The 23,862-nt window shown below is 31.9% G+C and overlaps 1 protein-coding gene across 1 annotated transcript in view; it reads left to right on the top strand.

Annotated features, from left to right (window-relative positions):
* LOC123720652 (dopamine receptor 1-like) overlaps positions 1 to 23,466 on the top strand; it is a 69,153-nt gene extending 45,687 nt beyond the window's left edge. Inside the window, exons 2-8 of the mRNA XM_045677352.1 lie at positions 10,103 to 10,243; positions 14,573 to 14,660; positions 16,549 to 16,729; positions 17,977 to 18,105; positions 20,131 to 20,379; positions 21,076 to 21,323; positions 22,937 to 23,466. Of these exons, the coding sequence (XP_045533308.1) occupies positions 10,214 to 10,243; positions 14,573 to 14,660; positions 16,549 to 16,729; positions 17,977 to 18,105; positions 20,131 to 20,379; positions 21,076 to 21,323; positions 22,937 to 23,244 (1,233 nt within the window). The 5' untranslated portion in view covers positions 10,103 to 10,213 and the 3' untranslated portion in view covers positions 23,245 to 23,466. The remainder of the gene's footprint in view (positions 1 to 10,102; positions 10,244 to 14,572; positions 14,661 to 16,548; positions 16,730 to 17,976; positions 18,106 to 20,130; positions 20,380 to 21,075; positions 21,324 to 22,936) is intronic.
* Positions 23,467 to 23,862: the final 396 nt, after the last annotated feature.

Below are 23,862 nucleotides of genomic sequence, written 5' to 3' on the forward strand. Positions count from 1 at the left end.
ACTGACACTGCCCACTTGTCTTTGCAGAGCCAATAGGCAAACGTGTGGTTTTTATTCCATAGATTGTTAATTTTGTAATAAGTAGAAATACTATTATTTTGTCTCGTGTTCTTGTTTGAATATATTTTTTACTCGATGGGCTAGTGACCCACACAGGATAAAAAACTTTGTCGTAGTTGTGATATATAAAATAAAATAAAGGTTATATTCATAAAATGTAAAAAAATAGCTCAATTTCTCCATAATTCAATAATGCATACGTACTTGAAGTTATAAATTGCATTAATTTATGACATTATATCTGAATAATCAAATCAATTTCTAAAATTAAGCTTTTCATTATTCGAATATTTCTAGTTTATTCAATTTCGTTCAATCTTTTCACCCGTAGATTTAATTAGCTTAGAGAAACGTGAATTCAAGATTATAAAGTATTGGAGACGGTCCAACTAATTGACATTGTATCGACACGGCTCAAGGCTCTATCGAGGTTATTTACCGACCTACTGCTTAGTTACTACTTATCAAAAATATAACTTTATACAACTGTTGAACAATGAGACTTATAGAACGAAAATATAGCCGATTTTTTCAATCTTGCTATTATATTCAAGACAATTTCGTCATGCATTACCTTCGAAGGTCGCGTGTGTGAAATAGTCATATAAACCATTGGCCTTTGCTATCTATGTCCGCAAATAACACTGGCTCGTGTGGTGACAGAAAACATGCTTAGGCACAGAAGGCTGTACACCTACTTGCCTATGAAGATAAAAAAATATTTCGGTTACAGGACCCGGCCGCCACTTGTTTTTGCTTCCGAAAGTAGCATGTGTGGAGACACTGATACCGGAATCTCTACTAGTTAGAGATGAGGTGAGTAGTACCAAATAAACCTCGGGTAGATGCAACAAGGTTGCATTATTAGGCCCCAGGATTGGCCTTGATTTAATATCACTTGTATTGTCTGCCAAGGATAGAGAGACGTGGAAACAATTGGGCCCATGTCGATAGACAACCTGAACAAAGTGGTATCTAATAAATTTATTATTTTGCTATTTAAATTAGATTTAAGAATACTACTGTTTTATAAGTATAGCATGTAAGTTAAAAAGGTCAGCGAATAAAGGGCTTATATTAGAAGTGGAGTACATGAAGTTTGTTTTATTATTATTTGCGCCAATAGACATTATAGATTTTTTAAGGCCCATTGTATAACAGTTTATTATCTGATCTTTGTGCATTTGATGATAGAGAAATAGGTAAGGGCGCGTGTGTACACCTACAATTAATATAAATGTAGTACATGGAATAACAAAATTTTTTTTACTAACTATTGTCTCACTTATATACAACCAAATTGTTCGGCGATCTTGTCAATTCAAATGATTCAATTTGTTCGTGCAAAAGATGTTTACGCCAGTAAAGCAAATAGAAAAGTGATATCACAACTTTTCATCTACAGAGATCCCACTTTATGCTATGTAGTTGGAAATGACACTGTACTGTGAATTCTTTGCAATATTTTCATAGTAAGTAAAAAACTATATTCAGTGGTTAACGTAAGATAAACTTACAAAAATAAGATGTTTTATACCTAACAAACGAATTTTCACACATTGATTGAAAAAAGTTTAAAAGATCTCTAGTTAAAATTGATATTGTCGAGCCCATTCTTCTCAGCCCATTATCAGTCTTTGATGAAACGTGGATCGAAAAACCGTATTTGTAACTAAGAAAACAATGTTATTTTCACATAAAAATAATTGTAATCATGAAACTAACATTAGTGTACGTTTTATAGTTAGACGGAATGTATACGGTGTGATGTATTAACAGAAAAAGGGTGTTCAGGTTTTTCACAAATTATACAGAGAAACAGAATCTGGTTATGTTAGTTAGATTCCAAATTATCTTTCAGAGGCAAGTAGTGAAAATAATAACCTAGTTATAGTATCTTTGTCTAAACACGACTAGTCTTAATACGCGTAACAAATCCACTTAATTGAATTTTACAAACTTTTCTTAAGCTACAATTCTCAAAGTTAATCTACAAGAAGAACAAAGAAACACTTATTATCTTTAATTAGAATAAAGATAGAATATCATGAACTGTGAGATGGATCTTCTTTGATTAGTTATGAGTAAAGGAACAAATTAGATTAATCATATTACTTTTGTTTATTTGTATTATTGAGCCAAGAATGTATATAAGGATACACAATACAATTTATTTATTAAGAAGTACGTATATTAATTATGCTAAAATTGTAGTGACAATACGAATATTATTTAAAGGGTTTGAACGCAATACCTCAACTTGTTTGGTTTTCATTTTGTCGATTTCATTATTTAATATATTGTTTGTAATGGTAACCCCAAAGCTGGTGCTTACCTCTGTCAACGAATAAGTATCGAAATACAGCGAGGAATGTTGCCAGCCTTATAGATATACTGCCACAGGGACCAAACTTTTTATATTTGTTATAATTTTCTTTTTATTCCTTCTTTAATTATTTTTACTACTACTGTGCATATATTGTTTATCTGTTTTAGGAGGATTGTATAAATCCCCCGACTTTGATTAACAGAACAATTTGTTGAGAATTAGCGTAGATCCCTACAGCTTCGCTCCTAAATTCATGCTTGTAACTTCAGAAATCAAAGTTAATAATTCATTATTTATAATAATAATTAATTTTTTTTATTCTTAACATTTGGATGACTTCAAACCATTATACGTAACCGTATTACACTTATAATATTGTCATAAAACCTATAATTCAATTTGATAAAACATGAAATATATCTGTACAAAATGTCCATTATATTCGTGGAAGAGACAATTGTCACGCTAAAGCTCTTTTAAGTCTCAAGGGAGCTCCTTTTCTCGGTTCCATATAACACGATATCTTACAAAACTGGGATAGGCTTAACACTCGTAAATCTTAACTAATATTGATATTAATACAAAAACCCACAATGGAATTTCGTTTATATTTTGCATTATATGTTTCATGTCTTATTTATATTTGATAATATTGTCAACATTTTGAAAGGCTAACTTTAGATGTCCTATGATGACATAATACTTTAATTGTTTTTACTTGTACTTAGAGTTACATAGAGCGAATATATATTTAACCTCAGAAAGTGCAAGTTTATGTATTGATTATTGCTAATAACACTTTCCGCTTAGAAGATCAGTGTAAAATATTCTGCCACGTAGTACAAAATATAGATAGTATAAAAATATTCTGACACGTAGTATAAAATTTGCGTAGTATAAAAATATTCTGACACTTAGTATACAATTGCCGTAGTATAAAAAAATTCTGACACGTATTATAAAAATATTCTGACGAGTTACAGTCAAGCTAACGAGCTAACTTTAAATAATTGAAAATTTCATACCGATTTTTCAAAAATATAATCGATACGTAGTTTCTTACGAACACAGAAAGGTAAGAATATTTCGATAGTTTTAAAACTTAATGCTTGCAGCGCTAACTTCGTTACAGTTAGAAAAACTTACTAAAAGATGGAGCGGTCGATCTATTAACGAGAACGAATCACTTTGTATCCTCAGCCTCTCTTGGGTATACATGGACTAAAATTGGATATATTGTCCCATACAGTGTTTATTTTCACTGTTACAAGATTTTGAACGGTGTTTGTACAGGTACACAGTACAATTGCGCTACAATTCAGTATAGATATCGACTTTAGATTTCCGCTTTTGGGTCATAATATTTTTTATCATCAATTGTCAGAATGCAGCATTTTGTAAGTATCATATAGTCTAAGATGTGCATGTTTTATCCCCACGAACCAAGTTGATTGTTCATTGGTCCCTTTAGCCTCGCCCTAAAAGAGGTTTTCTCCTGATTTGCTTTGCATTGAGTTTTTTTTGTCTTTTTACCTATACGCAGAACTATCAAAGAAAGAAAGGATTGCATGCCAAATTTAAAAATTATATCCTAATAGGAACAACTGGTTATTTCTTAAAAGTTTAAAGGTTTCTGCTACTGGAATTAGGACACTGACGCGTGGACAGCTAACTGTCACCTGTCATAAATGGTTCCAAACAAGAGCTTATAAGTAACATAAAACTGAAACTTGAGATGTTTATAGGTTCTGAAAACTAAGTGACACACACATCTGTTACCTCAGATAATTTATGTTGACACATTCAGTTCTTTAGGAAGGAGATAACTTAATAGTTATAAAATAATGAAAAACTAAAGAGATTGTTTATAACAATCAAAACTTAAATTTATTGGATATAAGGATAGTTAAGTTGTTCGTGAACATTTGCGATTAACAGCTCTATATTCTTAACTAAAACATAAAACGTATTTAGAAATGTGTCTGCTATGAAGTTATAGGACATTAAACATATTTTTTATACAAAAATATTAGTATCTTGTATCATTTCATTAAAACTTTTATAGCTTAGTGAGGTTCTAATACATACACATCCCACTCCGAAGTGATTGATTAAGCCACAATGTTGATGTGGTTGATGCCAATGTCAATAAATATAACTTTCTATAACAGAAATGAATGTTTTCATGATAAAATGAAACAAGTGAATATCATAAGCCAGCTTTCCTTAGACCCAAAAGCTATAACGCGTCAATCAAACATTTGATGCCTTATTGTAGGTCCGTAGGTAATACTACAATACAAAGGTGCCATTGAAGTATTAATAACAAAAAAACTAGCTAAAGGGAATATTTTAGTTCGTGACGGTAAATAAATGTATTTTCAAAATGAGTTATTACAAAAAGTACATACACACTACACAGTCACATGATACGACAAGTTAGTCGTTAATGTTAAAATTAATAAAATTGTTTTATTCAAAACTAAATTATCTAATTTTATTGTTTTTTTGTCAATTTAGATTTATTATATATATAAATAAACATATTTACAATTTTCTTAACCTACAAAGTAATCAAAAAGAAAATCAAAACAAATTCTAATTTAATTACAAATGTATACCTAACTAATAGTTTGGAAATATTAAAATAAGCATAAAACCATTATTGTACAAACCTAGGTAATAAGCATAGCCGTGAACAAAGCTAGTCATTAATATTGTCAAGATTTAAATGTAGGTAATTTCAGTCATAAATATTAACAACCAATAAAACTCGCACTTGGGACATTATCTTTTCAATTAAATTAACTGCTCGTTTTAATTGTTTTAAATGTGAATTTGATCGTTTATTTACTGCAAAGTCTTTTAATTAATTCTCAAGGGAATAATGTAAAAGTAATAAAAGCTTAATAATTGAATTCCATCAATTCGATCCAATATATCAGGCTAAAGATCTTGTTATTTTTAGCTCGCTATAAAAAAGCAACTGAACACGAAACAAAGCCTAAAAGCCACTGTTTTTTGATCTTATGACATGTATTGTGTCTTTTGAAATCATAAAATTATTACATTATTTAGCGTTGGACGTACCGATCTAGTTTTGGTGACGCATGTTGATAACACACATTAGATAGAAGCCAGTGAGTAGGACTTCGAGAATAATTAACACATAACATGTATTTTTATTTAAATACTTTTTCGAATGTCTATTGCCACTATAGAGACAAAAACAAACATTTAAGAACTAGGCCTCAGATTTGACCTGTTTCGTGATCATTTGTTTTTATTTAGGCCTGACATACGCCTCGCTTTTTGGGATCTAAGGTATGCTGGTTTCCTCACAAAGTTTTCCTTCACCGTACGAGCGAGTGTTAATTGCGCAGATAGCCATAAGTTTATTGGTGCACAGGATGGGTTCAAACCTATGACCAAGGTTGAGAGTTGCACGCTGAAAACACTGCACTCTGTCTCTCTCAATTGTAGATACAAACATTACACTTAAATATTAATTTCAGCGTTATCATAATAAAGTTAGTGTTCCATATATTTTTGGATGTCTATTAAAGATGACACATTATTACCCCACATATCCCGAATAACTTTCAATACGAATTTCCGAATATTTTCCCAAACATATTCATGCCAAGACATAGAGCAGAAAAATCCGCATTCATTTGTCGTTCCTATGAAATAAAAAAAAAAATAATTGGAATAACCAAAGAATTATTTATACATATATTTACGAACAATTAATGGTTGCATAAATGTTTCTTTTATATTTTTTTATAGAACGGGGCAAACGGGCAGGAGGATCAACTGTTGTTACGTGACTGTCTCAATGCCAGAGGGCTCACGAGTTGCCGGCCTTTTAAAACGTAATAGATACAAGATCTTTTGTCTCTTTTCACATGATATTTTTTTGATACGGCTGTTTTTTTGTTCTGTATACAAATACCACATTATTTTGTTGGGTAACGGAAGATTGCTTCATCACTTGAACGTTCTCGAAATCCATTCAGATTCTCTGTGTGAGCTACCCTTTGTCATTGGTAAGAGCTATTTGACAGCCGATATTATAGTCTGTGTTACCTACATTATTAGTCTGAATCTCTATACCTCTATGGTTTACGTTATTTGTATGAGAGGTTAAACTACAAGAAAAATAGTAAGAAATGGTAGGAGTAACCACGCTATTTAAGACTATTGGACTACGAATGAAATTATTTAAAGTATTTTTTGTCCATTTATCATACTTATCAAGTCTTTTCCGTCTATAAATAATAATAATATACAACATTTACAGTGTATCTTGCTTGCTTCTTTTAGAAAGATTCATATCATTTCTCATTTTATGTTTTCACTGATGTGTCAGACACACTACAATTTAACATTTTCATACTGCTACATACTTTCACATTCTTATAAAGATGATTAATGATGAAGTCCAAAAAAAGTCGTTCGACACATTATGTTACCATTTCCTTTTTTTAATGCTGCCTATGCTGTAGGACCATTATATGTATAAATATATATATATATATAAAATTATTAAAAAAAAAACACTTGTTGTCTATTCGACGAGTGCAAGCTTGCGAGATGAAATTACCGTCCCTAAAAAACCCATCTTTAGCATCGTGTAAAATCTTCAATTCAACAAACGCTCACGAAGCAAATAGAGATTTATTTTATTTGCAACTACTCCAATCTTGCTCGAAATCGATTTGAATTTCATATTTTATTGGTTTCGTATTGTGGACTGGTAAAACAGCACTGAAGCGCAGTAAAACTTGCATCTATAGCACAAAGTTTTGGTTAAATATAAATTCGTCAATACGATAATGTCGGTTTTTGACAGCTCACAGTTGTATAGTTTAATAAACAAACGCTGTTTGATAGATGTACTAGTTTGCTTTTGTTAAGTTCCAAATACTGCCAGGTTTAGTAATTAATATTGTTATTTTATTCGATGTTACGTATTCGTGATGTGGCTACCGATAGATATAGGAAATAAACAAAACCATACGTACCGGTATAGTTTTGTAATTAAATTAATTGCTTGTTTTAAATGTGTCTTTGAAAGTATTTTAATTAATTCTGAAATGGATAATGTAAAAGTAATAAAAACTCAATTATTGAAGTACGAAGTATTTAATAACTAGCAATGTTAAAATGACAAATGAAAATATAAATTAGAACAATTTTTTTTTGTAACATTTTACCATCTATCTGTGTGTTGTCTTCCGAATTAAAAAAATAAATAAATGGCTAGCGAATTCGACATTTTATATGCAAATATGTCTGCTATAAATATGGAGTAGCTTAACTAAATAAAATTGAGGATTTACTTTAGTTTTGGTTTGAGTTTGTTGTATAAAAACATCTTTTTTAAAATACAGTTTGATTATTTCGATGAGTTAAAGTGGAATACAAATTATTTTCTGAAGTTCGTATATAATAATATTATCTATTAATAGCCTAATACTGTTTTTTAACCTTAGTAAAGTAAACGAAATAGAAAATGTAAATTCAAACCCAGCAAAAATAGGCTTCCACCACCTGAATACGTTTTAATGAATTAATTAACGTGCCTTTTTAAATACTATTAACATAAATATGTTTTTCCAGAATAAGTAGCGCTTTAAAAAAACACATTTTTCTTTCAAAACACAATTTACGACATTGTATTTATGAGTGAAAACCATACAATGTAATCATAGCGTATTTATCTACGTCTAAAAACTATGTATGGTTTTGTAAGCACCTTTTGGGGGAAGTAGATCTCCACTTTCATTATCTACTAAAATGGCTGATATGTAATCGTTGGATTTTAAATTTTACCGTACGATCGTAATACAATAATTTATCAAAGGATTATTGTTTTTATCAATGCGAATTAATAAAATAAATTACTCGCTATTTCTAGATATATGTATATATTAATTATAATAACTTAAAAGACACAGTAAATTAGAGCCATAGAAATATAAAATCCGTAAAATAATAATAGATTTATCCATTATAAACAAAGCATTATAATGTGTAAAATTTGGACTCTTAAGTGAAAAATACCTGTGTGTAATTTTATTAAAATAGCAACACTACGGAATATCATAGACATCGCACAGGTTATACAATGTCAAGCTATCAGTAAAACGTTGAATCGATAGTTGAGTTTCAAATTTCAATTGTTCTCTGAAGTCTGAAGTCTGAACGACGACTAAGTTGGATGTGCGCACTGCCTTATTTTAAAATAAACTTGACGGACGACAATGATAGCTATGTGGTTAATAACAATGACATCGAATCTGCGATATGCTTTTATACGCTATTAAAAAATGACATAAAAATTGTCTTATTTATTTATTCAATTAGGAAACAAAACAGATTCATCTCTATACAATAAAAAGTAAAAAAAAAAAACATAAAATTAACACATTGGATAAATCCACAAAAAGTTTCACTGATACAAAACAAGATACAAACAATACATGTTTTGTATTATTTACTATCAATTATAGTATACTCCACTTATCGAAGGACATAGCTATTCACATATACAAGCGTATTCAAATAAATAGCTCAAACCTTTTCAAAAGAATAATCTGGTATACGTTTACCCATAAATATTTTTATAATGTTAGAATTACGAAGGTTCATGAATTATTCATGTCTATATTAGGCTTATCGTTATCCATAATTATGTTGAGCCGGTAGGATGAATAGCTTAGTCCGTAGCGTGAACATAATATAATAAGTGTATAGCAGCGATTCCCACATAGCCCTTCACCACGAGGCAACCGTGCCACGGGATGGTATGGGTAACGCATATCCCCACGAAAAAATCGGTAGAATGTATAGCTTAGTCCGTGAACATAATATAACCAGAGTGAAAAATAAGAAAAACATCTTTATATACTGTTCAAATGACTTTTTACTTAAGAATTAAAAAGGTTGGTATTTTAGTGAATGTTTTCTAGTATTTAGTTCAATAACAATTAACTTGAAGGTCGCGCTTGTACCTACGGCGAATATGAAAATATTCAGAATTGGTTACATAAAACGGATCCTGAAAATATAGGTACAATTATTAAAATATAAACAAAATTAAGACCGGTACGATAGTTGTAATGCTTTGTACATTGAGTTAACTAATATTTAAACGTTTTAATGATAAAGACCCTTTTTCTTTTGTTGGACTTTAAGTTTAACGATGTCAACGTTATTTAGTCCGCATTATAGTATTATTCATACCGTAAAATGTTTTTTAAAACTTCTTTATCGGCGTTGGAAAAAACTTTACCGTCACATTTTTCCGTTACTCTCCATCTTTTTCTTGTCGCTACCACGGTTTATTCGAAGAGATTCGAAACCATTAATAACAAAATATATAATAACGATAATAATGATAGTAATAATCCTATTACAATTAATGAAATTCTGAAATAATCTTAGTAGTAATAAGGTAAAATGAAATAATGCCATTCATGTTTATAATAACAAAAGCCCCTTTTAAACTTTATCTAATTTAACTTTATTTAATAGATTTCTGTAAAGTTGCATTTTCGAAAAATAAGGTCATAAAGAAGTATCACTTCTAACGTGCGTTCATTAGTTCACGCACACATTTTTTAAAATTGTTTCTTGTCAAGAATGTTTCTATTAATAATTATTTAATATGGTATTTGACTAAGTGAAAAATATTTATTCTTTTAGAAATGTGACCGAAGAAAATGGACTCACGGTGGCAGATATGGCGTGTCGAGGGTTTCCTGTTGAAAGAAGATACAAAGATTTGAGACATGCCTAAACATAAAATAGAATAAAATGGAGTTCAATTATATCACTCCGACTACTGTAAGTATTTATGCATGCTTTTGATTTTCGGACTGTTGGCTATTTATAAAATCAACCAACCACACGATTAGTGGATCCCAATAAATGTTGGCCTCAACTTTGTTGTTATAAATCTCGTTGTGTGTCTAATTGAATTAGTTATTGTTTCGGGAATCAAATCCATGACGATAAGTTGCCATAGGATGTCTAGGCCACAGACTACATCAGAAAAGAACAAAGAAATTAGCGCTTGATAAAGTCCATACTATTATTAGTTACAGGATTATACTGATACGACTGAATGATTTAGGTACATTTTCCCTAAAATTCTAATCTAAATTTTTTCCCGACCCTTCTAATACACAAAATACACAAACAGTTTCGCTCTGTGACCTCAAATTGTGGTTAAAACAGAGTAGCTGTCACCACACCAATCAGAGCTTCAATGTATAATTTGAAATGTCGGCGTGTTTCAAACGATTATTTAGTTAATTCCTAAAACAACATCTATGCTTAAAATATATAAGTCTTTACAAGTTTTAGACACATACATACACATCAATTATATTAGAGCATACAAATTACCAAACAAGGAAAAAATTAAATATACAACTAGAAAATTAAAAATAACTAAAACTAAATAGAAACTCATTAAAAGTGTGATACACGAAATTACGGTAAGTAGGAAGATTGTTGTAAAATATATCAATATTTTTATAAATGTTAGTAATAAAAGCGACATAGCCTAATCACTTGATCATTAAAAGTATCAAATAAGCGAGCCGTAGGTACGTATAGAAGACTTTTAGTTCTAGTAACTCTAGGATTACAATGAAAAATTTAGCAAGAAGGTCATGATTATTAAAGTTAAATATTTTATACAAATAAAAGAAGTTAATGAAATCACGTCGGAGTTTTAGGGTATCGAACTTGAAATAGTCCAAATGAGCCTCGTACGTTTGCAAAAGACCACGCAAGTGTAGACACATAAATTTATACAATAATTATATTTTAATTTAGTTGGCCTAATCTTAAAAAAAAATATTTTTTTTAATTCTATAATAGCCCTTTCCAAGTAAATTTCTGGATGAAGACCGCCTCCATCCTCTATCATTTCACAAACTACATTCTATGGCGAATTCTTGATTCAAACCAATTTCTGGTAGTTTATCCATACGCACAATATTTCGAATTTCTAAAGTTATACTTCAATACCAGTTGCCCTCCTTTTAATTTAATTATGTCAATTGAATTATGTTTTAGCGATTTGTTAATAAATTAAATAAATAAATTGACATTTATTACACTTTTCTAATATTTGTCGTGGCCCGATTATTAAATTAGCCCTCTCATAAAATATAAAACAATATCGTCAATTTTAAATCAGAATCAATCAACATTTGGCCATATTGTCAATGTAGCAGCGGCTTTTTCACCTGATTGTATTGAGCCTTTTTCTAATTGTCATCAAATTCAAATTTTCATTGTCATCATCTTCATCATTTTTTCAGGATTTAATAAAAAAAATATAGATACATCGAATGTATCTAAAAAACTCTATTATGTTATGAGATCATAAGTAGTGTTATAGTATATGTGAGTACAATTAGAATATTCTTACGCACCTTTGAGATTACATACAAGATTAGGTTCGGTAAGTCAAACAAGTTGTTTCGAATTTCATTAGGGAGCTTCCGCAGTTGCGCTTCCGGTTTCTAGAATACAGAATACAACTTCCAATAGGTTAGCCAATTATCTCTTAGCAAAAGGAAGTATTGTTACAAACTTTTGGTTTTATTTAAAACATTGTATTCCTGCTAATTATTAGTATCTTGAAATTGTAAATGTTAAAAACTATTGTTGATTGCCGGATATCAAACTCAGATAGATTCAATCCAGAAAGGTTACGTTACTGGATTCAGATGAATTTATTCCCAGAGAAGGAGGAATGAGGCATTATGGATATCTTAGACTAATAATTCCTGACAACTTTTTAAATTGATGTGTAAGCATAATTTTAATTGTGTGCAATTTTAAAAAAGTAAGCAGTGTTGGCCTAGTGGCTTCAGCGTGCGACTCTCATCCCTGAGGTCGTAGGTTCGATCCCTGACTGTACACCAATGGACCTTCTTTCTATGTGCGCATTTAACATCGCTCGAAAGGTAAAGGAAAACATCGTGAGGAAACCGGCTTGCCTTAGACCCAAAAAGCCAACGGCGTGCGTCAGGCACAGAAGGCTGATCTCCTGCTTGCCTATTAGATTACTAAAGGATCATGAAACAGATAAAAAAATCTGAAGCCCAAACCTAAAAAGGTTGTAGTGCCATTTATTTTTTATATAATTTTAATTGCCTCACATAATGCTGATTATATTTCAGTTTAATGGTTTACTAAAAAATATAAATTTAATATGTTTTATTTTCTGAAAACATTATTTAAAAGCCGAGGACTGATCAATGCTCTCAATGAAACTACTCAATGAATATGTATGCTATCTGATTTACAAGTTAACATATTGGTTACATCAACAGTGCACGCGATTTTCTCCACTACTTTAAAGTAATAAGTGTGAATTCAGTGTAACAGAGAGTTAATTAAGCAATGCCGATTGTTGTTAAGGTATTCGAGCGTGCAGCTTTTGTAAATGAACGGTAAAGCTTTGTTTACTTACTACTTGAATTATTTCAGCGTTGAAGAATTTCGCGCGATTTTTCGTGAAAATTCTCTTTCATACTCCTTACACGATTAGTGGGATATAAATACCTCAAACCGAATTGTTTGGTATTCTATAGGGAATGCAATCCTGACTCGAGATCGTGAATTGGAGACCCCGCGGGATTAGAAATATCAATCCGGCGGGATCCCGAAATTTTCGGGATCTCGGGAAATAATTCACGGGACTGAATACGATGAAAACTACATGTTTGTGATAGTGAGGTTAATTAAAATAAAATATTATTTGAAAGAAAACAAAAGCCTTTATCCTTTAATATTACGAACTAAACAACTAACAATTTTAATTACATAAACATAATCAAAATAAAAGTAGGTATAGCTCAAGGAGATTAAAATTGGTGATTTTGAAAGTAACTTCTAAAAAAAGAGTATCTTCTAAAGTGTCTCAAGAGTGCTATCTGCTAACCGGCATCTAATGTACCCTATGTAATGTGCAATGTCGCGTGAACCGTCCCGAGCGGATGTGTGTAGAATCGCTGACCATTGCAGCCCAATCTCGTCAATCTCGAACGGGATCTCTTCATATTATGTTTCGGGATTGATCCCGAAAAATTACACGGGATCTCGCGAGATCGTATTCCCTAGTATTCTACAAGGCTAAATCACGATTTATAATTAATTAATTTATAAATATTGATGATGCTTTTATTTTTTTACATGTATAATCAGTAAAATTATTGGTATTTAATGTTATTATATTATATTATCTACAATTAAAAGCAGCATATGAAGTTACGAAAAATTATAAAAAGGCGCTTAATATTTTATGATCGAATCTTCTAGAGAAGAAGAATTTATATTTTTAAATTTAGGAACGTAGACAGTTCGTAGTCTTAAAATTAATTTAAAGTAAAAATTATACATATTCGCTGCATATATTGGATCTCTGTGTCCAAGTAATATCTATATTATCTTGGAATGATTTCGGCAAGACAACCTTTAATTTTTTATATGTGAATATAAAACTATGTATAGCTAAGAAGTATATCGAGGAATGAAATGTTTTATAGTATTAAGATGTCGTCTCTTATTAAACGCAGAAATTTTCTTCAAGAAAATTTTCATATAAATGAAATATTATCTCGAGAAAATCCTAATACGTATTTGTTTAGCAAAGTTTTATGTTCAAGTATCCAAGAAGAAAACTTTTGACGCATTCGTGACTTCATAATGTTTGAGTTTAAATTTTAAGTCTGTCTTGATTCAGGGTATCGACACTTCGTAATTTCTTTAATTTATACAAGGAGAAAAGTTTTAAACGAGTCCGTAAAGTCAACAGTGTTTTCAAAGACAGAATTATTTAAAATAATGTTGTGATGGTAACATTGGACTTTAGAGAGAGAACTTCGTTAGTGATGTAGACATTTCTGCATTCATATCTTTAATTATTTGTCTGTATAGGCAAGTATAAATATTACATGTGTCAAATGCATAGATTTTTAAGTCTAAGACATACTTCGTATAAGCAAGACGTAAAAGACTTCACACGAATACATGCTTAATCATTATGACTCTCTAAAGAACTTGTTATTTAAGATTACAGAAAATAAATCTCATTCATTGGCTAAGATATATTACACTAAGTCACACACACTTAAGGTAATTAATTTACAGGCGGTCATAGGAACGAATGAAACGACCATAGAATATGACGACGCCGAAGACCCGGATGCAGTCACTCTCCTGTCGATACTAGTAGTCGGTAAGTCATATCTTACTTAATCAGATTTTTAATAGTATTAGAACAATTAGACAAGTCAGCTTGCCAAGGCTTTGCAGGTGCTAATTGGAGCCACAGTGCATGCTCGTCGGTCCCGTTGATAATAAACGTGTCACCTGATGCAAAGTAATATCGTCCATGACACACAGATAATCCGATTAAAGTTATAAATATAATATTTACGAGTAAATTTGTATTGAAATAAATTATTTCTTAGTGGTTTTTATAGCTAACACTCAAGACATAATAGTTTGTTTTTACAGAAGTCTTTCAAGGAATAAACAATACTCTTGAAGCGATATAAGCGTATCTATGTAAATAAATATATGAGAAGCAGAAGAGCGAAAAGGGAGTTGTAGTGGTATACATTGTAACTAGCATTTTGCTACTTCGACCTTTTTGTTGAGGTTTGTCTGGTCTGGCATAATAAAACAGTCAAAAGGGAATAAGCAACGTTTAATACTGAAAATAATAATAATTGAATTTAATTAATACGTAACTAAATACAACCCTTGTGAGTCCTTTGGAATATTTGTGTATTATTGACAAACAATAGTGTTGATTATACCAACTTAACATCACTTGGAAATGTGAAAATACAATGGCAAGTGTTATTATTATTTGGTATAGATTAAACTCATAAGCCTTGGGAATTGAAAAAGCTTACTTCTAAACTTACTTTCGCTTGGCTGTATTTGCTACTACGGCCTCCATCTTATTGTCAGTAGTAATATGGTATGTCAGTAGTATCAAAAACTTATTTTCACCAAATATGTGACTTGGCTGTTTACATCTACTACGACAATATGACAAAGTGATATTTTAATATATATATATATATATATCTTAGTAAAAATCAATATATTGTAATTGTGGTAGTACCAGGTGTTATTTACAAATAACAGTAGACCATTTAAAGTACAGTGCGAAAAAATTTTCAACTTTAATTTGTAATAAATTGTAAGTTGGTCAGATAAAACCACCTTTGTGTTGTTGGCATGATTAAAACAATGTTTCGGGTTGGTGATAAAACATTCAAGGAAATCAAAATCATATATACATTATGCAGTAACTTAATGTTTACTTATGAACGTCAATAAAAAAATACATTACTGCTATTTGTCTACATGGGCGTAATACGGAAGAGAGAACAAGTAATAAACTCTCCGTCAGCCTTTTAAATCGCCGGGGTTTTTGTAAGTTCCTGCAACTGTTACATTATGATCCTTATCAGATTTTAAAGCTGTTTATTTAATTAATTACTAAAAAAATCAAACATTACGCCTCTTGCAAGGCACGGTGAAATAGAAGACATGAACACAGCATAATCTACTAAGTATGCCCGTAACTGATTACTGTGGTAATTATTAAATAATTAACACATGGCTTGCTCAGCATCCGAGATTAGACTAGTCGATGACCTTATTTCACTGTAACACAAAGTGCATCGATCGATGGGAGGTTTATCTAAGTGCCCTATACCATGCCATACTAAGTGCCATATAGTAAGTAATATATTACTTCCCTGACAATAAATGAATAAATAAATAAGTCCAATTAGAGTCCTAACTAAACTACTAGTTCGTCGAAAGGGAGACGAGTTATATGTTTTTATGAATAGCAGTTTACGAATTTACTTTAAACCTGTCTTCTTTAAGAATTTCAATAACATATTAAGATATATTATATATTGAGGATTAAACTCCTGAGCACTTTAAATACGCTTTTCGATAAAAGCCTGAACTATTTTTCATTGTTAAATTCAATTCTTGTGCAAAAGTTTTTATTGCTACACACACAAATTTAAAGTAATGTATGCGTAAGCATACAATTCGGTTTAATACTATTTTCGCATCTTTATTTGTTCTAGGTATATTTCTATCTCTCCTCATATTTGTGAGTGCGGCGGGGAATATTCTTGTCTGCATCGCGATATACACCGATCGGGGATTAAGAAGAATTGGGAACTTATTTCTTGCCTCGTTGGCAATCGCTGATATGTTGGTGGCCGCTGCTGTTATGACATTCGCCGGTGTTAACGACTTGCTTGGGTATGTAAATATAATTTTAATATTTTTATAATTCATTTATCTTGGATTTGTTAGATTTATTTAACAAAAAACCTGTGGCGCTACAACCTTTAGGTCTGATTTCTGTATCTCTTTGGTGATGGTCTAATAGAGAAGTAGGTGATCAGCATTCTGTGCCTGACACACGCCGTCGACTATTTGTCTCTAAGGCATGTCGGTTTCCTCACACTGTTTTCCTTCTCTGTAAAAGCGCGTGCAAATTCCGCCCATATACAGAAAGTGGTGCACAGTTCGAATCTAAGACCTCATGAATGAAAGTCACACAATGAAGCCACTAGGCCTCTAATATTTTATGTAGATTAAGAAAATTTTGATTTACTGACTGTACATGTATACATAAATGTTTATGAATATTCTCTCGTTACTTTTACTTCGATATAGATATTAACTACCGACAACACAAAGAACATCAATTATACGTCAATTAATAATTGAATAAAGATCAAATACTTGACTTGATTAAATAATATGTAATGATAGGCGAGGGCATCGTCAAGAGGCGATATATTTAGTCTCGATATAATGCAATTATTTTCGCCCTCCCGTTCCCGAAATATCATTACGAATTCCGTGGTCCCGGGAATTTATTCGCAAGACCTATTTCATTCTTGTCTACGTTATTATTTGTTAAATTAATATTTTTGCCGTCTTCCGTAGAGTCAATTAGGCTATATTTTTTGTCTCAATAATGTATTTAATTTTTATCAAACTTCATAAGGTACACATAATATTAAGGGAGGTCGGAAGGTTTTTTAACATATCATACTTGTAAAATTAACGTACTTATTAAATATGACACATTATATGTAATGTGTGTGTGTTATTCCATTTTATTTTTATACGTTTCCGTTTGACGTATCGTATCTCTTAAGATACGTCAAACAGTTTAAAAATGGAACTAAATTTTACTGTGGCTATTGGTGCACACTCCCTCGAGAAGGATGAGCTTGCTGGTACCGAGCGTCACGGGGCTGGGCTCTATAGCCCTTGGTGGTGGCTGCAGCGCGCGTGGAGTCATGGGCTCTGCTCGCTGCGAGTAGCCGAGGTTGGGCTCATGTGCAGAGTGTTAATCTGGTGGTGAGGAGTAATATTCCCTTGGCCTTGGTGTCATAGTCCGTGGTAGCGGGTAGACTCGCGGCTCGTGCCCGTCAAGCTCCACCGAGTGAGACCCCCAGTTACAGTAAAGTATCTTACCTCTATTTTTTTAGGTACTGGGTATTTGGCGAACAATTCTGTGATACGTGGGTGGCCTGTGACGTCATGTGCTCCACTGCGTCGATTCTTAACCTATGCGCCATATCACTTGATCGATATATTCATATTAAGGACCCTTTGAGGTAAGTAATTGATAGATAACGTAACTTGGACCTAAAGTATTGACGAAGTAAATATCTGATTTAACATTTTTCAAATGAAAATCTCAAAAATATTCTGAATTCTTAATCTATTAGTAGCAGGTGTATCCTATAATGATGACACAGTCGTACTTACAGTCATTAACAGTTACTTAAGTCAGTAAAGACTTAAATGCCACCATTGTGACGACCGGGTCAATCGCTACGCTTTTCTGGCCCTAAGCTTTAGTTGTTCATTAAATAATATTTGTTTATTTTCTATTAAATAATACAATTTACGACTCTGAGTGTATTTTGTTATACGTGGGTAACACTGAAAATCGTATTGTCTTTTGTTAACATAGCTTTTACAAATCGAAAGAAAATCGCTAGAAAATTTTTGATCAAAGATTTATTATGACTTTCGTTGTGGGCTTTCTCAACAAAAAAGCTATTATAGGCTGCGATTAACATTTCTTAATGAAGCCCCATCACGTGCCACTATTCACAATTGGTTTAACGAGTTCAAGCGTGGACGTAGCAATTTCAATGATGATCCGCGTGAGGGCTGACCTTTAATAGCGACTACTGAAGATAACATCAGTGCTGTGCATGATAGAGGAATATAAGAAAGTGACCTATCAGCAGATATGGGTAAGCCTAGGAATTGGTATGAGTCAAGTTCAAAAAATATTACACGAACATTTAGGCGGCAGGAAGCTTTGTACCAGATGGATTATCCATACTTTAACCGACACCTTTGCATGGACTGGTGTCGCCAAATGTTAGATAAGTTCAACGGCGGCCACTCAAATCCTGTATTTGACATGGTCACAGGTGATGAAAGCTGGATAAATTACTACGAACCCGAAACCAAAAGACAATCAGCTCAGTGGGTTTTTCCTTTCCAAGATCGGCCAACTAAGGTAAAGAAAGGAAGAAGTCAATGAAAAAAATAATTACCTCATTCTTTGGTCGGAAAGGTCATTTCGCGACAGTTGTGCTAGAAGATGGAAGGATAGTTACTGCAGACTGGTATGTCAATCGATGTTTGCCTGTTGTCTTGGAAAAAAACCGACAGCAGCGCTCCTTCACCACGACAATGCTTCAGCGCACTCCGCAAAACGGACTGATGAATATTTGACTATGGCAGGTGTCGAGATAATTAGTCGTCCGCTATACAGTCCTGACCTGGTGCGCTGCGACTTGCATTTATTCCCAAGAACTAAAGAAAACATTCGAGGTATTCGCTGTTCGAGCCCTGAAGATGTGGTGAAAGCGTTCGAAAATGCCATAGAAGAGACCCCTCAGGAAGAATGGGCCCACTACTTTTCTCAGTGGTTCCATCGAATGCGACGATGTGTAGAGAGGAATGGAGATTATTTGGAAAAATAATAAAGTATTGGCAACTTTCTAGATTAAGCAGTTTTTCATTTTCTAAACATTTTCAGTGTTACCTAGATATAATACTAATTTCTCTAATATATTTTTGGGATTAAAATTATTTTCCAACTATTAAAATCTGTTCAGTACTTACCCCAAACTTTAACAAACACTTAGAAATCTTATTGAAAACATTTATTAATTTCTTTAATATAAAATAAATGATTCTCCTCACAAATCAATTTTCAAATATCGAGCAGATGTCGATTGTTAATTAAAGTTGCCTTCACAGGTGTAGACGATTTATAGTTTCTAAACGACCTTCGAAAAGTTCTCTTATTTATTAGATCTGCAATCAATTTCAATGTTGAATCTTTATTAAATATAACTATGTAATATAAATGAAACTATATAATAATTAAAGTTATATATAGCCGCTCCCTGAAGCGGTCCCCAGCTTATCTTAAATAAATATAAGTAGTTTAGCATTCTCTGTAATAATTCCGCATATTTACAAAAAAATTATCAACATATTCAAGTTATGAAATCATAGTCCGGAAATGTTCAGTGACATATCGTATATCAAAGATCATAAAAGGGATTTTGATATTTTTATATCTCAAAATCGTGTAAACCGTGTTTTAGATACGGCCGTTGGGTAACCCGTAAAGTGGCAATCATCACCATAATTCTAATATGGTTGTTAGCCGTGATGGTCAGTTTTCTTCCCATCTCCTTGGGATTGCATAGACCGCCTGATGAGACTGTGACGACAACTGAGAGCCCCCCGCAATACCCCACATGTGCTCTGGTTTTAACACCCACCTACGCTGTAGTGTCAAGCTGTATATCTTTTATCCTGCCGTGCATCGTGATGATCAGTATATACTGCAGGTGAGATCATTTTATGTTCACCCATTCTGAAAAGCTAGTTAATTTCCAGTGTCAAATCTTTGGATGTTCGTAAATTTAAAGGATGACAGATAAAATAAAAAACATGCTCTAGTCGCGACAAATTAACTGTGATTAAAGCAACCCTAAGTATGTAATTATAAATTGGCATGATTGACAATTATTCTTAGAGTCCATTTCTTGAGACTTTCTTTCGGACGAATACTTTGTTATATTATAAATAAATTGTATTAACTAGTTTTTAATAGTTTTCGCAATAGCGAGGTATCTTTTTATTTACTTGGTCAGGCTTCAGTTGCTAAACATGATAATTGCCTCAATTTATTTATCTGTTTCAACTTAAATTAATTAATAATTATCAGTTGAACAGAACACCAACACTTCTTCCAAAAACTGGGCGTTACACATAAATTCTGTAATTACCGATTTAATTGAATGCTAGTTACAGTAATATTAGGACGTGTTATTTTAAAAGTTTTTATTACTAATAAAACATTTGTATATTGCAAAGCTTTGTTTATACGTATAAAAGTGGTTATTACAAAAATTGATATTAAGCATATTGCGTTCACTACATATTACTAATTAACGAGTTAAATATTTACAGATATTGAATTGAAAGGTAAAAGTGCTCTATGTATGATATATATATGGATTTAAATATGCTAACCGTTTCAGATTATACTGCTACGCCCAAAAGCACGTGAAATCAATTCGAGCGGTTACTCGGACGGTTCAGCTACCGGATAATCGGACAAAGTCCGTCCGTACCCGGGTACATACGCACGTACATTCATCTCCATATCACGTGTCTGATCATAAGGCAGCCATCACTGTTGGTATCATTATGGGAGTGTTTCTACTCTGCTGGGTCCCCTTCTTCTGTGTTAATATCGTTGCTGCGTTCTGCAAGACTTGCATACCAGGTAGTTATTCTGTTTTTCTGTACTAATGTTATAAAGTGGAAAGATTTGTTTCCTTGTTTGTAACGAATAAATTTAACAGCTAATTAACCACTTTCTTTGGTTTACCAAAGAAGTCTTTAGAAAGAAGGGATTACTGAAACAAATTTTCAGCTTAGAGGACTGAAAACAGACAATAATAAAACTGTCCGATGGCGACGTGTAATTCTTTTAACAATTAAGTTGTCATATAATAAAATATTTATTTCCATAAGGATAAAGTTCTTGCCGTTTGAAGTCGTTAAATTAAAATTAAAATTTGTTCTACAACACCTAAATATTACATAACCTATTTTTTTGCATTAGACGAAATAATTGTTATGGTAAAGACTGGCAAAAATCTGAATCTTACTAAATACTTGAAATCAAATTATATTGTTTATTTAAATATCTAAAGTGTGTACCGATATATTTGGTATTTCTATTTACAAACACATTTATATGTATAAAAAGGCTACAATATAAAGAACATTATTGACTAAAAAACGCTTATTATATTTTTCCAGAATTCTGTTCACAAAATTGTATTGTTGCTTTTAAGGTTGTAAGTGACATTATATTTTCCTGCGCCAGGTGATTAATGACGAGGCAGACAGGCGGAAGTATTATCGCTAATGATATAGAATATTATTCAGTTTTAAGTTTTACGACACGTTTTCTATTTAACATAACTTTATGATGAATTTATTCCTAAACTTTCTGGTACGTTATGAACATTGAAATATATAAATTTAGATGATTTTCAGCGATATTTAATAGTTTTGTCTCAAAGTCGAGTCGCTGACCATAAAAAAAGCTCTATAACGTCAAGTAATATAAATAGTGTTTGTATGTGAAGTGTAGAATTATCACTTACACATACAAACACAAACTTTACCAGATTGAGAAAAATAATGGATGAAGGCATAGTGCGTTCTAATTACGTGATCAGTATTTGGGTCAAGCACACAAAAATCCCATTAGCATTAGTTCCTGAGTTTCCTCAATTCGGGAATATTTGATCTACCCAAACTTTTTGATTGTACCTTTGAGGTTGTTGGGCCTCCTAATGCCTTTTGAAAGGGTTGTTTGGTTAAAATTCTTATTTCAAAATGGTGAAAGTTGGCATCTAAAATCAGTATTTGCTCTTAGGCTTGATTTATATTTTAGAGTATTGTTGGATAGATAAAAAAGTTAACGGCATCAATTTAAAGAATTTGAATGATTTGGTAGTACCTCTTATAGTTAGTGTTCACGTTGAAGCATCGATATTCTTAGAGGTGACGCAAAAATATTGAACCAAACTTGATAACCAGTTTTCTACATTACCTATATGTTTAACGGCTGAACTAAATAATCAGACTAAAAGGAGATAGTTGAGGTCAAAGTGGCCAGTACGACAAATCGCCAATTTCATATGTAAGGACCTAATATCATTTAAGTACGGGTTTATAATTCAACGTGCAACCATGAATCCGTACTAATTACTCTGATATTTATAGAAGTAGATACAAACATAAATTATAAAATAATTCCTATACCAATACCAAGTACGTCAGTTCCATTAGTTGAAATATTTTCCACATTATTTGTTACAGATCTCGCTTTTAAAATCCTAACGTGGCTCGGTTACTCCAACTCAGCATTCAACCCAATCATCTACTCAATATTCAACACAGAATTCCGGGAGGCCTTTAAAAAGATCCTAACCTCAAGATATCCGCCATGTTGTGGCTATCAAACGGTTCGCGCCAACACACCAACGAGAAATGACAACTTCGTCACAGACTATGGAACTAAGACACTCGTCGTAAGACGCAGTGGTTCTCTAGGACTTTCTGGTGTCGACCCAACGCCTAGATCTTCTGCGGAGTCAGTCAAACCCTTACGAGAATACCACATTTGACAAGAAGACGGGAGTAGTAATAATGGGCTACTCGATAAAAGTGATGTAGTATAATTTCACAGATAACGAAAAACCGGTAACTAACCGTAACCGTAAATTTTTAATCTGATCTAAATTTTAAATAGCATAGTTTGGGTAATGCTAAGAAATATTATTATAAAGTATCTGTATATAGTTGAATACTAGTTTCTATTCAATCAAATAAATAGTGTTTATATTGTATGTGAGATGTGTTGTTACTATATTAAATTTTTATCTACCATTATCTACCAAAGACCATTAAGTATACTTAAAATATCCCTATTCATTCTTATTAGTATTTAAAATTTCCTGTGATACTTTTGTAAATATATTTTAGTCTTTGTAAATTGTATTAATAATTTATTTAATTTACTTCATTACTATGAAATTTTATATTAAGACACGTTTAACAAAACCTACGTTATAATTTTGTTGGTCGCGTCTACACGCTTAAAATCTGAGGTTATTATAATCTTCATATAATTGTTAGTAAATTCTAATACAAATTTGAACTGACTATTATATTTATCACACTAATAGTTAAAATTTAAATCAATTTTTATCCGTGTCTGTAATGAAATAAAATATCCATAATTA

This window comes from Pieris brassicae, chromosome 2 (assembly GCF_905147105.1).
Source record: "Pieris brassicae chromosome 2, ilPieBrab1.1, whole genome shotgun sequence".
NCBI classification, from domain to species: Eukaryota; Metazoa; Arthropoda; class Insecta; order Lepidoptera; family Pieridae; genus Pieris; species Pieris brassicae.